Raw genomic sequence first — 19,649 nt, 5'->3', positions numbered from 1 at the left:
AGCCGATGTCACGTGACCACAGTTTCTGTATAAATGTCTTGGCGCGTATATGTACGGGCGAAACTATTCCAAGTGGATCGAAAATGCTACTGGTAATCCGCACAATATCACGTTTCGTAAACCGGTGATCTGGTGGAAGCTCAGAGACTTTATGAGCAAAAGAGAGCGAGTCCTGCTCAGTATCCCATTTGATACCGAGAACGTTCACTTCCTTATTTGGACATAAAACTCCCTCCGATTTCGCCTTTTCTTGAAGTTCAGGGCAACTAGATGACCACTTGCGAAGATTGAATCCACCAGAGTGTAAGTATGTCCTGGATTCTGCGAAGTACTGCAAAGCTTCGGGTACATTCTCCACTCCTGAAGCTATATTATCGACATAAATGTTGTCTCTGATGTTTGTTGACAAAGGAGTGTCCTGTTTCTCTAAGTGCGCTCTCACTGTAGCATTTAAAATAAACGGACTGCAAACGGCACCAAACAAGACCACCTTGAACTGAAATACTTTAAAGTCACTGTTCGGATCATTGACGTCAGATATCCAAAGAAATTTGGTAAACTTCCGATCTTTCTGATCGAGCCCAACGTTTAAGAAAGCTTTCTCGATATCGCATATCAATCCATAGTTGTGTAAGCGAAATCTCATCAGAATAGATGGCAGGTCATTTTGAAGAGCAGGGCCGGTTTCGAGGCAGTCATTAAGGCTGGGGCTATCCCCAACTTTACAACTACAGTCATAAACGATCCTTATAGGAGTCGTACTAGAGTCTCAATTGACAGATCTGTGCGGCAGGTAATGGCCTGTTGTGATGTCATCATCAAGGATTTCTTCTATGAAACCACGTTTGATCTGATCACTAAGAATGTCATCGTACACCTGACATAACTCGGGTGTTAGTTTCCGAACCATGTTACGAGTCCGTTTGAGTGCGACATTGTAATTGGTTGGCAATGGTGCGTGTTCAACCTTCCATGGGAGTTGAGAGACGTAACCATTCTCAGTGTAATGCAAGTGAGTTTCACAATACGATTTGTAATCCAATGGTACGGGATCAATAGAGTCATCAGTAATACCGAGTGTTTCTAAATCCCAGTATTGTTGCAAGCGAATTTCGTCGTCCCTCGTGTTATTAGAGACGTTTAGAATGCGAGGTCGATTAGAAACCGTATTGCTTTGGTCGACAGGTCCCGTTTTCGACTGGACGGCTATTGGTCCTATGCCTTTGACTATCGGTCCTTCGACAAAGTCCCAGTAGAAATCACTCCCGATTAGAATTGATATGTCAAACGAATTTTCATTTGACAACGGATGCGCAAGACGTAATCCATGAAGATGTGTTAATCTCAGGAGCGACGGGTTGATGCGATTCTTGACTGGAGCCGTAATTACTGGCACTACAAGTGCGTCTCTGATTACAACAGGTTCATTGGTCGATGTGTGTACCTGAAAGTTCACTTTGTCACAGTTTTGGCTTCTGAAGAGTTCCCGCCAAAAACCTCTAGATTGACACTTTCTTGGCCGACGATGGGAAGGTTAAGTTTTGCTACTGTCTCTTGAGTAACGAAAGTACGTGTTGCACCTCCATCGAATAAGAACGTACACGATTCAGCATCATCTCCGGTTGCTGAAATATCCGCTACTGCTGTTATCAATAGAACTGATCCGGAATCTGCACTCAGAATGTTTTCTGTTGAAACGGTTTTCACATGAGCTTTTGCATTTTGGGATGTGCCTTCGTGAGTAGGTGTATCCTTCGAATGCGTTGGAGATGAGCCTTTGTTCACTGGTGTGTCTCGAGATCCTCTATCGTTAGAGTTCCCATTGACGTTAGATTTGCAAAGAGAGGTATGATGCTGCCTCCTTCAAACTCTACACGTGCCAGTAGACTTACAGTCTTTCAGTAAGTGTGGCTTTAAACAATTGTAACACAAGCGTTTTTCTTTCACCACCTGTTGCCGTTTTTCATAGTCAGCTACCGATTTGCAATCTACAGATCTGTGTGACCCATTGCAATATACACAGTTCGTTTTCCGTTGATCTGAAACCACTGCGACGTAAGTGTTAGATGGACCAGCAAGTGTACTACTGACTTTGGAATGTTCTGGTTCACTGCTTTCGTTTTCATACCGTTCCACCTGTCTTTTTAACGCTTCTAGGAATGTATCTCAATTGTATCGTCTTTCTCTGTCAATGTCAGCAATATTGCCTTTGATCTTTTTTGGCAACTTATCTTCGATGATCGGCACAATAATAGACGCTGATTCGTTCAATGACACTTTAAGATTTGCTAGGCTACGTAAGTCTGTCTTAATGCTGTTATAAAAAGACCGTAAACTCGTTCCTTTCAATTCGGGCTTATCCAAATGAATCAGTCGCAGAACGTGAGCTTGGATTACTTTTCGTTCCCTTCCGAAGGTTTCACAAAGCGTTTCTTTAAGCGTTACGTAATTCGCGGATGAAGGTATGAGATCCCGTACGGTATCCAGGGCATTTCCGTCGAGCAATCCGTAGAGGTAATCGAATCGATTTACGTCTGTAAGGTTTGGATTCGTATGTATTTCCACGACAAATCGTTCCCAAAATGGCTGCCATTCTGTGATGACACCACTGAATCTCGGAAGTGAAAGCTTCGGGAGCTTAGACGTTAGCGTCTTGCTTGATGTAGATGTAGGTTTAGACGGCGTTTTGGCATTGCTCTTATCGTATTTTGTTATCACCTTCTTTGCACGAGTGATTTTTTGTAAGTTCCGCAACAGTAGGTCTGTCGACTCGTCCTGTTCCGTTTCTCCGTCAAAGCTATTGTTCTCAGCTGTCACTTCGTCTATAATCAGGCTGTCCAGATGTTCGATCACGTCAATTATTTTTTCGAGTTTCGGTATTGCAGCTTAGAGTTGTTCTAGCTCCTCTTGACTTGGCATTTCTGACTTGGCTTTTTCGACAATCTTTTCCGTAATTTTCGATAGAATTGTGAATTGTCTTCGTTCCTTTGCGCGAACCTTTTTTGACTCCAATGGAGCGACTTTAGGAGGCATGGTGCGACAGGTTACCAATGCCCAAGTTTGACTTGTTCACGGCACCAAAATGTGTGTGATCGTATTGAAGAGAGAGAGAACTCGAAGACGTCTTTCCTGTATGAAACTATATTGCCAAGTCCCACTCAATGTGTATACAATACAAGAAGTTGGATAATATATAAGTGTAATATGGGCGCCAACTGCGCCCTAACATAGTGCTGTACAATAAAGAATCACATAACAATAATAGTGTTTACGAAGAGTTTCCACAAAACGCTCAGCACATTTCGTCAAGAGGCACACTGTGGGATTACAAGAAATGCTGCAATTTGATATAGGGGAACCCAAAAATGGGACAAACGGAATAACTCCCAAGAGTCCTAGGCGGCTTAACCTTAAGACATCCGGACAGGGCGAATGTGAAGGCATGAAAGCCCGGACAAATGTCTATGTCCTCCCCCCTCCCCCCCCGCTTTTTTGAAACTCAGTGGGGCGGACAACACCGGGAGAGAGAGAATATCCAGTAGAGATAGAAACTGTCGAGGAGACGCTGTCTCGACAGTGGAATACGGAATAAGGGGACCAAGAAGACGTGGCTGTAAACACCTGGGGAGGAATGATCATCCACCACCCTCACCGCCTCCTTCTGGAGGAGGAAGAGGACCTCTAGCACAGGTCTAGAGCCCTGGCACGGTCTAAGGGAGGGATGACAAGGGTGGGGATTGTCGTCCTCGAGGAGGATGAGAAGAGTCCAAGCAGACACCGTGGCGGAGCATGTCCGGCACATGGGGAGTCTTCTCGGCACCACAGATCCCAAAGGCTGCGAAATGACGCAGCCTGTCCCCATGAGGACATCCGCTTGGGCTGCCCACCCCTGCCCCTTCCAGAGGAGCGGTGCCGCTTATTGGAGCGGCGGGAGGGAGCCTCAGTCTCTGCCTGCCCTTGGGCATGAAAGGAAGAGGAGCCCCTCGAGGACGAGGGCCCACGAGGGGCCGAGGAGCCTCAGGGACATCCAAGGAGAGGACCGCGGGCAGGGGGTGGACTTAGTAGACTTCATAAGGCGGTCCAACACCTGGGCACCTAAGGCGTCCGGAATGGAGTCATGAAATAAGAAAGGGCTGCCCAAAGGGGCAGGACACAGAGGGACAGGTCGTTGGCCAGGGCCTCATCGTTCTTCGCGTCCTTGACAGACAGAGACGCGACGACTTTAGGGAGTACTTACCCGGTGAGTTTAATGTCATCCTTAAGAGGAGACAAAGACACCGGATCAGATCCCGACGGTAAGACCCGATAGAAATCGGGTCGATACGCGAAGCACGGGGGGAAGAGGTGGTGAAACGCTTCCCCGCCTGCATCCAAGTGCTCGGTCCGGTCGACAGTAAGGTCGAGACCAAGGCGCGCTGGTGACCCCCGCAGGACGGCGCTTTGTCCCTGCCCGGTCCCGGACCGGGTCCGGTTCCTTCTCGGTGGAATCCCCGAAAAGATCATAGGGAACCCGACCGAGTGCGGGGTTGACCGACGGGAGAGGACAAGTCTATAGTAGCACATACTGCCGAACTAGAGCATGAAGATCGGCATGCCCGCCATCATGGTGGGGTCCTCGCTACCCGAGGGGAAATCGGCCTGTGAGGCCAGGCCGGATAGGGAATGTGATTCTAAGAAGTCACACTCCATTGGCTGATGGCCACCGACCGCTCGACCTGGCGCGTTGCTGACTGTTCCTGGAGATTCTTACACTCCAGGTGGTCTGAGAGGCAATGGATCATCTGCCTCTGATCAGCTGTAAGGCCAGCGGTAGAGGGTCTAGGGTCCTGAATGGCCTCCCATGGGGCAGGCACGGGAGAGGGGGAGGTGGCGAGTCTGTGAGACAGACCTGTCTGCAAACCCAGCATGGCCAGACAGGACAGGGTGGGGGCGTACCGGCGAAACAGTAGCCCTAACCGTAACCCAAGGTCGGGGGCACGTGGATCCCTCACCCTCGCATAATGCGCCCTAACCAAGCCCCTGCCTACGCCAGGCAGGACACCTCCCGGCATGGAAAAGGGCGGCCCTGCACCACGAGAGGATGCAAAAGACGTGATCGTCGTCCCCAGGGAGGAACGAGGGGTTCGGCGTGGCGCCCACCAAACGCTGGTCATCCAGGGCAACCGCAGACGAGGGGGAACAGGCAGAGCCAGTTATGCTCAAGGACAAGAGCGGTCGTAACCCCGTCGAAAGCCCGGAGGGGACAGGGGAGCACATCTACGAGGATAGCCGGCCTGGAGGAAGGGGCCGGGAGAGGGCGAAACCTCTCCAGAGCCCCGGGTATCTCGCCGCTGAACAGCGGAGGAGGAGGGGGAGACAAAGACTTCCCCCGATCAGGCTTTCTAGGCCCTCTCCGCAACAACTTCTTCTACTTCTTGCCGGAACTACCATAGAAGGAGAAGTCGCCCCGGGGGCGGAACGGTCCGACCCAACAGGGGCTGACTTGTCAGTACCCTGACCCGGGGAAGAACCGGAGTGGGGACTATGAATCCTTGACACACGGGACACCGGGCCATCACAAACCCCGAAGGGAAGGAGGGCCAGAAGACACGGTGGAAACCCCGAATAAAACAACAAAGAAGTCAATAATGAGTGGACAGTAACCATCCTGATATAATTCCAAACCACAAAACTCCGCAGCGAAGTGAACGGGTCACGTGACCCAGAGCCCGGGAAGATACTGGAAAATTTCTGTGAGAGACGGATAAAAACCGCTCACAAAGGCAAAACGGGGAGAAAAGTGAAAAATAGAATGATCTCACCCGCGTCCAGAGGTAATCTTCCTACGTTAGGTGTCCTTGGGAGATCCTTCTTTAACCCAAAGTTGGCTGAATAGATGGGAGAAACTCGGCACAGTGTTTAACAATGCGCCGAGGAAAAAGTACTTAGTAATGGCGGCTTTCACGAGGCAGAGGCTGTATTAGAGCGCCTAGGTGTAGCTACGTCAACTAGCTAATCATTTTTCTATTATAAATAGATTAATTTTTTCTCAGGTGTGTCCGATAAGAGTACACATGCATAAGTCAGACCTGGGTAGAGTATGAACGACATAAAATAATAATTTGAGGGTAATCATTATGGAATATTTACAGCAGATAATGCAATGAAAATGCCAGGGGCCATTGTGCTCATCGGTATTCAGGTAATGACTTAATTGACAATGGACCTTGAAAAGTAGGTCAAATAAAAAACCTGCATATTATACAATGTATCCTTGCAAACTTTATAGAATACGAATCACTAATGAGTGAGATATCACACTTTCTCGGTTTTCACTTTTTACCCTCTAGTGTAGAAGTCGAGAAACAGATCAGACCAAAATTCAGTGTCAGAGGTAACCTGACCTAGGGGGTCTTGTGTACAAAGTTTCAAGCACATAGCCCTAGCAGTTACGAACCGTGCCACAGTTAAGCTCAAACGGCAAATTTACGCCATTTGACCTCTGACCTTAAAAAATAGGTCAAATTGAAAACCTCTACGATATGTGATGTATCCTGGCTGGGAGCAGCTACCATAAAAATTTCATCAAAAACAAATCACTAACTAGAATTCCGAAATTTGCTGGTAGCAAATTTGATAGTCCCCAGGTAGTCGTCATGTCAACCGAGTAGAAACCGAGTAACAAACTCGACTGTAGTCAAACTCCGAAGAAGAACGTGTGCAAATACTTTAAGGGCGATATCGTGAGAGTTGGTCTTGAGGATGGGAACCTGAAGGTCCGTGAGGCACCTGGGGAGAGAAATAGGAGTGCGGGAACAAGGTTTTTTTAACAGGAGAAAAGCGAGAACATTTTGTGCCGTTGTATTCCGATTTGACTGGTTAGTGGTGAAATCTGCTTTTACCTTTGCAAATTATTATTCGTTTTTCTAGTACTAACGTTGTCTGAATTAAAGATGCTTTCCCAATGCTTGACTGGTCTGGCAAGAGGCATTGCCAGGAAAACGTGACGTCATTTTGGCCATTCTTCTTACCGCACGCCCTCTCTCTCCGTAAAACTTCCTGACATGGTGTGAAGTGGGAGGGCGCACAATGGGAACCACACTGCCGCGATGTTAATAGTTTCTATTTATAGAATTCAGCGGCAGAGATTTTAAGCACGGAAAAAGTAGATTAACTCGGCTCAATGGATTTTACCCAGGAATGTTTTCAAGGCGAGAGAAACATCTGATTTAAGTACTGCGCTTATTAGATTTCATGTTCATACCGAAGATTGGCCTAAAACGTGGACGAAAAGAGTGCATTATCGAGTGTTGGAGAGGTCACGTGATTGTACGAGAAGCCTGAGCAAAAACAATACTGACTCCAGCTCCCAGAGGGAGGAGCTGTCAATATAGTCCCCAGACGGGATCTGGAGCCTATATAATAAGTGAGATATCACACTTTTTGTGTTTTCAGTTTTGGCCCCCTGGTGGCCAAGTCAAGAATCAGATCAGACCAAAATTGGCTGTCAGAGGTCATCTGACCTAGGGGGTCTTTAAAAAAACTTCCAAGCTCATAGCCCAACCAGTTAAGAAACGTGCCACCGTTACACTCAAACGGCAAATTTAAGACATTTGACCTCTGTGACCTTGAAAAGTAGGTCAAATCAAAAATACATATGTGACCCACCACGACAAAATGAGTCGCATGTCGCACAGAAGATGAGCCTAACATGACACCAGGACATAATAGAAGAAATTGATATGCTCCGATTTTACAAAAGGCAGACAATGGTGAAATGAACAAACCACTCTGTCTCAACCTGTCAAGCTCAGAGTGACATGCGACCTGTTTTGTCATGGCGGGTCACATATTATATGTTATATATCTTTGCTAGTAATACCTACCATAAAAATGTCATCAAAAACAAATCACTAATGAGTGAGATATCACACTATTTATGTTTTCAGTTTTGGCCCCTGGTGACAAGGTCAAGAATCATACCGGACCAAAATTCAGTGTCAAAGGTCATCTGACATAGAGGGTCTTGCATACAAAGTTTTGAGTCCATAGCCCTAGCGGTAAAGAATGAATGAATGAATGAATGAATATAAGAATTTCTATAGCGCCTGAATTAAAAGAAAAACTTATATTCTCAGGCGCTTTACAAAGCAAAACACTCCCTGAAAAGGTGTTGCTTCAGGAGAGTTTTGAAAATGTCTATGGAACCAGCAAGCCTGATGTTGGAAGGTAGCTGGTTCCATAGAACCGGTGATGACTTGTAAAAAGAACGGTCACCAAAGGTTTTGCACTTAGTGTGAGGGACCACCAAAGTTGGAGCAATAACAGAGTGCCACTGTTTTTGAAATAGGATACGACAGACGACGACGACGGACGACAGACACTGCGGTGTTGTATAGACTCACAGTACCGGTGAGCCAAAAAGTTTTTGGTAAGCAAGAAAATGTTATTTCTGTTCGATTCAGGTGCTTTTGCGAAGGTGGTTTATTCGAAAAAAGGCTTCCTTTGCTCTAGTGCAATTTGTGTATGCTTGAGAAAAGCGCTTCCATACTTCGGCGCTATAAGGGGCCTTCAGCTCCAAATCTTCTACGGTACAACTTCCTGTGATTGAACACTACTGTTCTTCAAGTAAGCAAGATAAGCTATTTTCAACAAAGCCGTCTCGCAGGCTGAATGAAGGTCAAATCGAACTGATTTTTGGTTCCTGATCAGTGAAAAATATACCCTAAAATTAGACATTTAGTTAAAATCTCTAGGTCTTATAGTTTACAAAACATGTGCACCATGTTGACAGATGGACGGACGGACATAATCTGAACAGTTATTCTACCAGCTCTGCTGACTTCTTCAGCTGAGCTAAAAATTATGCCACCATTTTTCATTTCTTTTAGTAACAAATGTTTGTTTTACAGAATTTTGCAAATGCCATACCTCTGCAATAGACTCGTCAGCAGTAAATATCCTTGTGACTGTCATCTCGTTTTTCGTCAGCGTTCCTGTCTTATCTGAACAGATCACTGTAGCACAACCAAGAGTTTCAACAATTGGCAACTTCTTCACAATAGCCTTCCTTTTGGCCATTCTCATAACACCAAGAGCTAGAGTAACTGTCACCACAATAGGCAGACCCTCAGGAATGGCAGCTACTGCAAGACTGCAAAAAATAATTTGAAATGTCATTTATATTACTCAGTGATTGTACAAAATGGTGCATCAGGATAAACTTCAGAACTTGTTCATGCCGGGAAAATCACAAATGCTGACTTTCATTTCAGTTCGCTGACAATTTTAACAAAAGTCTTCATATCATAAATTAAGTTCATCACCTATCACCAAAACAGGAACATTAATATTTCCTACAGGTCACACAATGGCACTAATAATATTTTTTAGACACAAAACTAACTAGTCACGAAACAGCCAGAGACCATTGTGCTTACTGTATAGATATTCAGAAGAGAATTTGTACTAGGATACTGGTAGCATTACCATGACTAGAAATTGACTTCGAAGACTGCACTCTGCCACCAAGATAGTGCAAAACAACAGGAGGTAAATGATTTCACTTTTCGCATAAAGCCCTGGTGGCCAATCGAGGAATGATATCTGGCAGCGAGGAGGTAGGGCAACAGGTTGCACGTAGCAGGGAACTCTGACATTGGCTATGTCAATGGGGAATACCTTTTGAAATAAGGAACGAACTCGTCAAAGTAACAATTTCTAAGATCTGAAGAAGCGAGGGAAAAAAATAGTGCTCTTGCCGAGGTACTTTTCTGCCAATCCAGACATTTTGAAAACTTTATCTATTGTCTTTCATAAGTTATCTCGTAATAGTCTGGGACTTTTATTTAACATTAACAAATGATTTGAATGTGTTCAGGGATAGAGTATGCCTGGCTTACCATAGAAACCCAACTCTTAAGTTTTTCCAGTGGAAGGTGTAGGAGATAAGAGGGGTTAGAATTTTTGTTAATGGCTTCATCATTGAACCACAAATGGGAGCTCTGTACAGGAGCACAAGCATCAATGTTTATGGCCTGTATAAGTGCATCTAGTATACAACTTGCTATATGTATTATAGAGAAGGCTGTTTATTTCTACTTGTAAGGTAAAATAGGGTAACTGTAGCCTCCTTTTTCACCTATAACTTTGGTTACGCAAGAGATTTCCAAGCTGATTCACTAAAACTGGCCTGCATCTTGTAGTGGCACTTCTTCCAATTTTACAGCCTGCAAGTTCAGACACTTAATCTAAAACAATGCCTCTGAAAGACAATACAAGACTCGTGGTCAGGACTGCAAATACCCCGTGGCCTCGAGGTATTTATAGCCCTGAACTAACTCAAAATTGCATAATTTAAAGAGATACCACTTTGAAGCACCATGACTTTGCATTTTCGTTCAGGTTAAGGTGATATTATATCAATAAAACGTTTGTTTTCTTAATTGAAGACCTCAATAATTAATTATGGCCAAGTTCGTTCAGTAATTTTGCGACGTCTGCTAAACCCATTAAAATGGCATTCCGAAACTGATCGCCAGCGCCATCTACAGGCGATGACGTATTAAGATGTGGGCAACTTGCATTCAGACACAAAACAAACATGGATGGATACAGCAGTTCTGGCGACATCATAGATTCAATTAGCAATTATAGTTCGGATGCTTCGTCATTTGCTTCATCTGATAATGAAGAAGGTGCAGGAATTCATGGGGTCATCCTTGGATACCAATTTGAGCCGGTCGAAGAAGATTCAGGCGAGGAATCCGGGAGTGATGATGGGGAGGTCTCCGATGATGATGATCAGGAAGAATTTTGGCATTTGCGAATGGAGGATTCGGACAAGTGGTAAGCTATGTTGGAGATTTGCTGAATTTTCTGACTATCTCTGGTCTTTAAAAGTGCCCAGTGATTGCTGCCATTGACAATTCAAACGTCTTTCGGTGTCTGCCTAGTTTTCAGTTGGTTTTCTTGACTACTTGAAGTAGATTTTCGAAGTTTACCATTTTTGTCCGAAAATTGTTTTCCGAACGTCGATTGACATCTATGTTTTTCTTTCTAAGAACTAATCTAGGGCAGGCCTTTGTAAAAATGGGTCCTAAATGTCGGTTGGGACGCAAACATGATTGATTTCCCGTCTTTTTTTAACGGATAATTATGGATGAATCGTTTTTTTCGTTGTACTCAATTATGAGTCAATCATTCTGCACTGGTTGTTTCAGTCGGTCACTCCAGGCCCTGGACTGGACCATGTGGACCATGCATGCTCATGGAACATTGTTGTATGAATATTTTCCCAAACTTAGTTTATCGGCAGCTAGTGTAGGCCTCCCAGTACAACCCCACATGTATGGATATCGTGTTGCACAAAAACAGGTCTGTTAGTGTTATAAATTGCCTGTTTCTCTTCCAGGTGTAAATGTGGAGTCAGGTGCGAGGTGCAGGACACACCCGAGGAAAATGCTTGCTGCACAGAAAAGCGTCCAGTGCAAGACACTATCGAGGAGTTTAACAGGGACCATGGTGGAAACATTACCTGCATCACCGAACATCCTGGATTCCAGTCGAATTGCTTGGATGTCTTGGTTTTGCGAACTGCCTACTCTCACTACAGGCAGCAGTATCGGACCAGAGTAGAAGGCGAAACAAATGAGTATGTAGTACTTTATATCTGTCATTTTTATTTACATGTACAACCATTTTATCCAAACAGAAATGCCAAAAGCCCAGGTAAATAACAATACAGTGTATGAATATCAACCACAGCTTGTATGTTACTGTCAAAAAGCATTTTGAATATTGATGTGTTAAAAACTAAACACTACCTGGTGCATGTACATTGTCATTGTTATTATGCAATGGGGTTTATTCTTAAAAACTTGACAGATTCAGATTCATTTCAACATAATGAACCCTGTGTTGCTTAAAAACTATGGTTCATCAGATACAATTTAATAGGTTTTTCACTGATGTCATTGTAACATGAACAATACAATTCCTATTTCCAGGAAATATCGTTACATCGCATATTGACAATTCGTGAGATGGTGTTGGGGCATCCTTGGAAAGAACAATCGTGTGCCTTTGCCCGCATGTGTACTTGAAAAGATTCGTTTGAAATTTTGGGCCGTTGGTGACAATGTCGGTTTTAAATATCCTGCGATTGGAGAATAGACAATTGATTTACAGTGCAACCTTATTTCTTCCTTGTGGATTTTGGCTTAGCTGCTTTCTTGGACTGTGTTGCAGTTACAGTTGCGTAGCGCTTGTGCTGTTCGTTGTAGCTTTTAACAGCTGCAGCCTTATCAGGGTGCTCATATGCACTGGCCAGTGGCATAGGAAGGCTCATCTCTTCTTCTTCTGGTAGGATATTCTCAGTGCACCTTCGGCAGACTTCCGTCATCAACGAGGCTGCATAAACTGAAAATGGAATTTCAGTTTGATTGTAATACATGCTTGCTACATCACAATGGAAAGGGACTGAAATAATAAATGTATTTAGAAGGTAACTGTATCTATTCTTCTTTCGTATAGACAGGGAAACCATAATTCAGACTTACAATGCACCAGCTATATTTTAAGTTCATGTATTGTTTCAATTCCTACCATATGTACTGTCAGTCTTGATCGGACGGACTGAATATGCTCCTTTTTTTGACTTTATGAATGGAATGGACCATCTCAGCTGACCATCCTCTGTTTTTGCCTGTTCCTTGTCACCATTTTCGTTGTAGTGGAGAGCTGCCAGGAGGAGTCTGAAAAATGAACATCGACATACTGGATTTGTCACACATCTCCATGGTAACTGTCATCTGCATGTACTGTGCATGTAATACATTAATGTGTCAAAAATATGTACTTTCTGTGATTACACTACCAGCTATGATAATCTAGGAATACATCCATGTTGAACTCTGAAATATTATTCATTATAAAATTACTACCCTCACCGAAAAGCAGTGTGATATCAGTCAGGATTCAGTCAGGTTGCAGTGTTACCTCACATTTTTATGGCAGTGTTGAAATCAGTGGAAAGCAGTCATAGGGAGTGTTTTTCAGTCACGCGTTACCAAAGCATACAGTTATACAACAATCAAAAATAGAGGTTAGGGAGTCATATTCAGTGGTAAGACAGTCAAAATCAGTGCTCATTTAAATATTTAGGCTGACTGATTTCCACTGCTTTTGACACTGAAAATGACTCCCCACTATGCATCATGCACAGGGCTGGCAGTGGGGTTCAGTGTTAATTTAAATATTTCGCAGCACACTGAATCCACACTGAAACACCACTGATTTTGACTGCCATTTCCAAAACCTCCTGGAGGGAGCAGTCATTTTCAGTGTTAATATGAATAATTTATTCAATGGCATGCAGGCACGGATGCCGAGAGAGGTTTGGGGGACGTGACCCCCCTGTGCTGATGACAACCAAAGAAATTGTTCGAAAAAGCAAAAACTTCTAGCCAACTGTTACTTTTGCTGTACTATTTTAGACGGTGCGTCCAATATGGCAGTGATGACGTCATCTGCACAAATAGAGGACATCGCCATTGCATGATGAAGTGACACAGTAAAAAGATGACAAATTCACGTCCTTGACCTACGTCATTGCAAACTTTGTCATAATGACAGTGGTCAAATCGGGTTACTAGACAATTGAAACAACACATGGCACATAGCTACTGTCAGTGATGTCAGGGATTGAAGCTAGATCAAATTGACGTCCAAATAAAGTAACTGCACGCGGCCTGTAGAATAATGATCTAACAGACTGATTGATGTGTATTGAGCTCCCATGCAGATATCTTGCAGTGTATGCATACATCACAATTAACACCTATAGGGCCTACAGTAGATGCGTGAAGATACATGCAGATATCTTGCAGTGTATGCATACATTACAACACCTATTGGGCCTACAGCCTTCTTGATTTGCTGAAAATACAACTTCAGTGTCTGTCTAAATTACCCTTTTTGCATTCATTCGGTTCCTTATGTGTTCCAATTCAAACTGACTAAAACTCCCCTCTGCTCATATTGAAATTCGGGTAAATATCGAGAAATATGAAGAGCTACCATGATTTCTTGAATGTTTGACTATCAAATTCAAAATGACTAGCTTCCTGTCTCAGGTTGCATTATGGGTGATATTTAACACTGAATTTGACTGCAATTACCACTGCTTTACACTGCCATCAAGTCTTAATCTCAACAGTCATAAAGCAGTGGTTTTCAGTCATGTTGAAAATGCCACGGGTTTCGATCAGAGTTGGAGAAGTGGAAATCAGTGGTCTTTCAGTCATAGGCAGTGTTTTTGAAATATGTCGTTCATAATGATATGCAAGTGGCAGTGCTTTGCAGTGGTCTTTCAGTCAAAATCAGTGGTTTTAAAACATTAAGAAAAAATGATATGCCTAACACAGTCATATGCAGTGGGGGTTTCTGTCAAAAGCAGTGTGATGCAGTCATTTTCAGTGCACTGCCTTTCAGTGAGGGTACCTGGCACGCATTCCCTTGTAGCTGAACGCGATCATTTTCGGAGCGAAATGTAGGATAAGGCTATGATAACCTTCCAAGCTTGATGTTTGCTCTCCTGTTGACATCTTTTTCACAGCTGGCTTGATGTACTGATTGTCAATCAGGTTGGAGACCTTCACTGATGCCTTTGATCCTGAAACAATATAACATTTTTCATGTTATTAGTACTACAATAATGTACAATGTATGTACCATGTTTTACTTTAGTGTGATTACATTCAAGTGTGTGAAATACATACATGTACATTTAGCTCATATGATGACCCAACAAAGTAATTTGTCACGAGTACATGTATGCATATTGGGTTTTATGTGTAATTTATTTTGCCGTATTTGAAAATAATTGGATACATGCCCTATCTGGTACAAGCCATTTCTTTTTCTTGTCTCTCTTCTTCAACCTGCCATGCCCACACTTTAGATATAACTTGCTATGTCATCTGTGCTTATTGTGGAGGTGGTTCTCAAGAGACAACCATTTTGCAAGAATGACATCCTTGTCTCCGTCCGGGGTGTTGCTGCACAGTAGTACAGATGATTCACCATCGACTTGCACCAAAGGGCAAGAACTTCACAATCCTTTTCCTTGGCCGCCTTGAGGATCTTTTTCTTGAGACCTGGATAAAATAATGTATCATAAAAATTGTTGCAAAAATTTGGCTGACAGGAAAACTGAATGAATGTCACATTTACATTATGTAATGTAAAATATCTCTGTATTCTTCGTTTCCTCCCTTTTGAAGAGACAAGTTTATTACTATTCGTTTAAAAGTCATTCAATGCCTGTTGTGTATATTATACTCCTTGACGACACAAATGGTGCATTGTTACAATGTTACGCACATGTAGAAGAAACACTTACCCTTAGCGAGATGCCAGACATCAAAGCGATGATCTGCTTCCGGCAGATTCTCCCTTAGCCATTTGTTTATCTGGACGTGGCGGTCTGTCACTATCTTTGCAATGGTCACATCCATTGATTGCAAAAATGCCACGCACCTAATTAGTCCCTCTTTTTCGCAGTTTACACTGTTATTGACGTTTTCCCCATTAGACTGAAAAATCGAGAATTACAACTACAATATTACCATGATACTAGTATACATACATGTATAATTGTAGATACCATGAAATATTCATTCGCAGCGAAAAAAAATGAAAAGATCAGAACCCATAGTGTACATTTAGGTTGAACATGCAGCAAACAATATTTTACAAGCTTCTCCATTTTGTACTGGTTCAAAAATATAAACTGTGTGATATACTAGACAAACCTGAACTAGCTGTACGTCTAGGATCTTGTTGACGTTCAGTTCCAAAAGGGAGTAGGACCCAAACTTGGCACAGTGCCCTGGGCTGTCTGACCTGCCATCTCCTCAAACAACTACAGGCTGTCCAGTTGTTTTCACATGTTCTATGAGTTCTTGCTGGTTCTCCCTCCATGCACTCTACAGCTGGCCATAAGTAACGCCTCTGGTGCCGATAGAATGTGTTCGCATGAAACGCTTGACAGCCAAGAAATCTGAAGACCTTCAGGATTGTGGCAGCAGTTGATCCCGCAAAAAGGATTGCACTTGAAAGGAGAATGTTGCCAGCAGGCACATTCTTCAAGAATGGCTGACTCTCCCAAAATCTGAAAAAATACGTTTACTACTAAGTATGTAATTGTTTTTAAAAACTTTTGAAACGTTTTTGTTGTTACATGTACATGTTACCCAATGAAAAAGGTGCAGCAATCTCAACATGAATACAAATTGTGACATGTACTTGTCAATCATGCATTTTATAGCTGCAGATACATGTAGGCTACAATTAGAAATTATAAAATTAAAAATCACGCTGCCTTTCGCTGATTGCACTTGCGGTGTTCGCAATAAGTTGTCATGTCCTCAACGCTTGGAATATGCCATGCAATAACCCTTGCAGATTGACGGTCTGTAGCTCTTCATTGATATTTTACCTTTCAAATGTACACTCCTTGTTGGAACACCTTTGTTTGATAGACAGATATGTCCCAATCCTCCTTAGCTGTCTCTTAGCTGGCGAGGAACAAAGTGGGCAAATTTTGAAGAGGTCCATCAAGTTCGAATGAAACACCAGGTATTTCTTTGCCTTGGAAGGGTCATCTCTGTAAATAGATATGGAATACTTTTTTAAATGAAAAAAATCTTACTTTTTTTTTTGTACATGTTCATCATTGTAACCAATGCATTGTAACTTGTAGATTAACTTTAATACTCGGAATTCATGTTCACTGGTGTTCATCCCATGGACATTGTTGTCTCAGTAGTAAAAAACTTACTCATTCTGATCATCATCAAGTTTCCAGTCCTCTTGATCACTTTCTTCATCACTGCTGCAGCTGACATCAGTATCTATCCAGCAGATCTTCCTCATAATCAAGGGATGCATCAGATTCTGACATTTTCTCATCTGATGCATCTGGGATGGGATCAACAGGCTGATCAGAAGAGCAATTGCACTTGCAGATGCAAGATGACCGCTGGCCAATTCCCACATCAGTTTGAGTTCCTTGAAAGGGAGTGAGATGTCTGTATGTAGATGTATGTTGTGATATAAATATTTACTCAAATACATGTATATGTCTACAAATGTTATAGTGTTATAGTGTACCGATGCTGCATTGCATTGGATTTGTCAATGTGGGCCTGAATGGCTGAATTACAATTTTAACCCTTTTGCTGCCAAGCAAATTTTTTTTTTTGAGTCCTCAGTGCCAAGCAATTTCAGGTTAAATTGAAAAAAATTGATATGATCAATTTAAATATTATTCCTGAGAAAACTATTGGAGATATGTCAAAACAATGCACATGGAAGTTGTTCAGTATGACCTGGACTTCAAATTAAAATTTTTAAAAAGTAGGTCACGCCCTAATTTGCATGCCGCCATCTTGAATAACTAATGAGAATTGAAGATTTTGTAGAATAAACCACTGTAATTTGGAATAAATGTAATAATACAACTAATAAAACTATTTTTATGCATCTGCATGTTTCTTTACTCTTTCCTTTCTAAGTCCATAACCTTGTAAACCCTGAATTTGTATTGCTTTGTAACAAAATTGCCAAGAAATACCGATGCGTTATTTACAGAAATCGAGCAAAATTCTTCAAAATTCAATGATCAGCCATTTACTTTGTAGACCAAAAATTACTACTTATGGTGATATGTTGGGACTAAATTACATACCTTCACTCCCTAGAGCTCCTTTTTAGTGCTACCAGAGAACTAATAGTAGATAGGGGGGGTCAGGGGTCCCTATGGAGGGGGCCTGGTATAAAACAGCTAAAATTCAGGGTTTCCTCAACTAAACATGAAAGTTCAAAGTTTCTCAGCCAAATGTCCTGTCATAGAATGTATGTAGCAGTCAGATAACTCTATTCTAATAATTGACAACTGTGTGGTACCTTTGGAAACAGTTCTTTGAATCATGCATGATATCCAATTCATCGAGTACCTGTGATAATGACATCCGATTCGCCATTTTGTGAACTTTTGGAAGTGATTTTCACCCGAAATCTCAGCAAATCGATATATAACATGTACAGTAGAAACGTAGCGTGGTAACTCCTCTACCACGCCATCTATAGGTATATACCATAAACGACGCTAGCAGACGAAAAATCAATGTATTTTCACCACATAGGAAAATTTCGCCAAAATGCGAAGTTGGCAGCAAAAGGAACAAAAGTCATTGTGCAGAAATGCGAAGTTGGCAGCAAAAGGGTTAAGTAAACACTCCTTATAATTCTGCTAACCCGACTAATTGTACAACTTACCAATGGATGACAGCAATCGGTTTCGAACAGATGAAACAAAGCCAGCAACCTTCTCAAGCTCTTCATTGTTGATCTGTTGATCTGTTTGCACCTCTGAAAATACATATACATGATTGTATGAATAGAAGTAATGCGTGTGTGTGGTACAAGTACAAAGTTTTAAACAATGACCTGGGGGTGTGAACTTATACATGCTTTTTGGAAAATGTAATATCAAAGGGCGCAACCAGCAAAAAGCAGGCCCACTTGCCTTACTGAATTGTACACCAGTACATCTAATTTTAACCAACAAAATGCACTTACTTGTTGATACTTTTTTTACTTTCGCCTGTGTTACTTGAACAGCACGTGAACGGTGGTTAGGGCGAAGGCGTACTTAGCAGTACCGATCAATGCTGTTACAAAGCCGCAAAAAGATAACAATTATCAGAATTGAGTCATCTCACAGACCCCCCAACAAGGACCTGTGACAGATTTGGCTTCTCTAACGACCTATGTCAAGCATCTCAAGTAGGCCCTATAGCAAATTATATACAAGCAATATGAACAACAAAATAATGTTTCCCCTGTACATTTAGAACTGTTGCATAGACAGGCCCATAGTCATGGGGTCTGTTAGGTCTGGTACCTCACCTCAATGATCTCCTGATCAGTGCAGTCGCTCATTGGCATGTCAGGCTCAGGCTCAGGTTCAGGTTCAGGGTCTGCCATGGCAGCAAATTCTTCTGAAGCTTCTTTTAGTAACTGGAAAACCAAATAAAATGGTGGTAGTGTTATATTGCAACAAAATAACAAAGTTTATGATACCTTTGGCCGCAATACAGTTGGTGAAGATGACACTGAATGACTGGAGATCAAGCTAGACCATGGAATAGATGGGGCTTCTACGTACATTGCATATTACATAAGTAATGACCAGACACTGCATCATCAGAGTAATTCATCCCATCATAATAGAAAGGGTTCTCTTCAAGTGCAAAATGCTGAGGACCATGAATTCTGATGCACCATTCGAAGTGGGGATCCAAGTCAGTAAGTGATAGACACCCAACTGGTTTCACTCGCTCAGCACACACTGGTCGGAGCTGCAGCTATAGGCCTACAGCGTACATTCACTCGACATAACATGTATTACCATGGCAACTGGAGATGTGCGTGGTGTTGAATGCACGTGGTGAAATCGGCGAAAAAAAGGAAGAAAATTACCGTTTGCCTTCGTTTCTTTACTATGAGGCTTCGCTCAGGTTTCGGCGTAGTAAAATCATGCTGGGTAGCCGTACTTGTACCGGGAGAAGGAGTGGTGCCGGCGGGAGACTGGAGAGCAAACG

General features: G+C 42.7%; 1 protein-coding gene and 1 pseudogene across 5 annotated transcripts in view; one reads left to right on the top strand and one right to left on the bottom strand.

Moving 5' to 3' along the window:
- Positions 1–19,649, bottom strand: part of LOC135495767 (calcium-transporting ATPase type 2C member 1-like) — a 465,754-nt gene that overhangs the window by 252,686 nt on the left and 193,419 nt on the right. For all 5 annotated transcript variants that reach the window (XM_064784671.1, XM_064784673.1, XM_064784674.1 and 2 more), the window contains one exon: positions 8,911–9,133. In XM_064784671.1, the coding sequence (XP_064640741.1) occupies positions 8,911–9,133 (223 nt within the window). The remainder of the gene's footprint in view (positions 1–8,910; positions 9,134–19,649) is intronic.
- On the top strand, positions 10,583–12,302 carry LOC135496020 (uncharacterized; annotated as a pseudogene).

The sequence above is a fragment of the Lineus longissimus genome, chromosome 11 (assembly GCF_910592395.1).
Source record: "Lineus longissimus chromosome 11, tnLinLong1.2, whole genome shotgun sequence".
In the NCBI taxonomy this organism is placed as follows: Eukaryota; Metazoa; Nemertea; class Pilidiophora; order Heteronemertea; family Lineidae; genus Lineus; species Lineus longissimus.
Note: the sequence above shows the minus strand (reverse complement) of the source record. Positions and strands in the feature narration are given on the sequence as shown.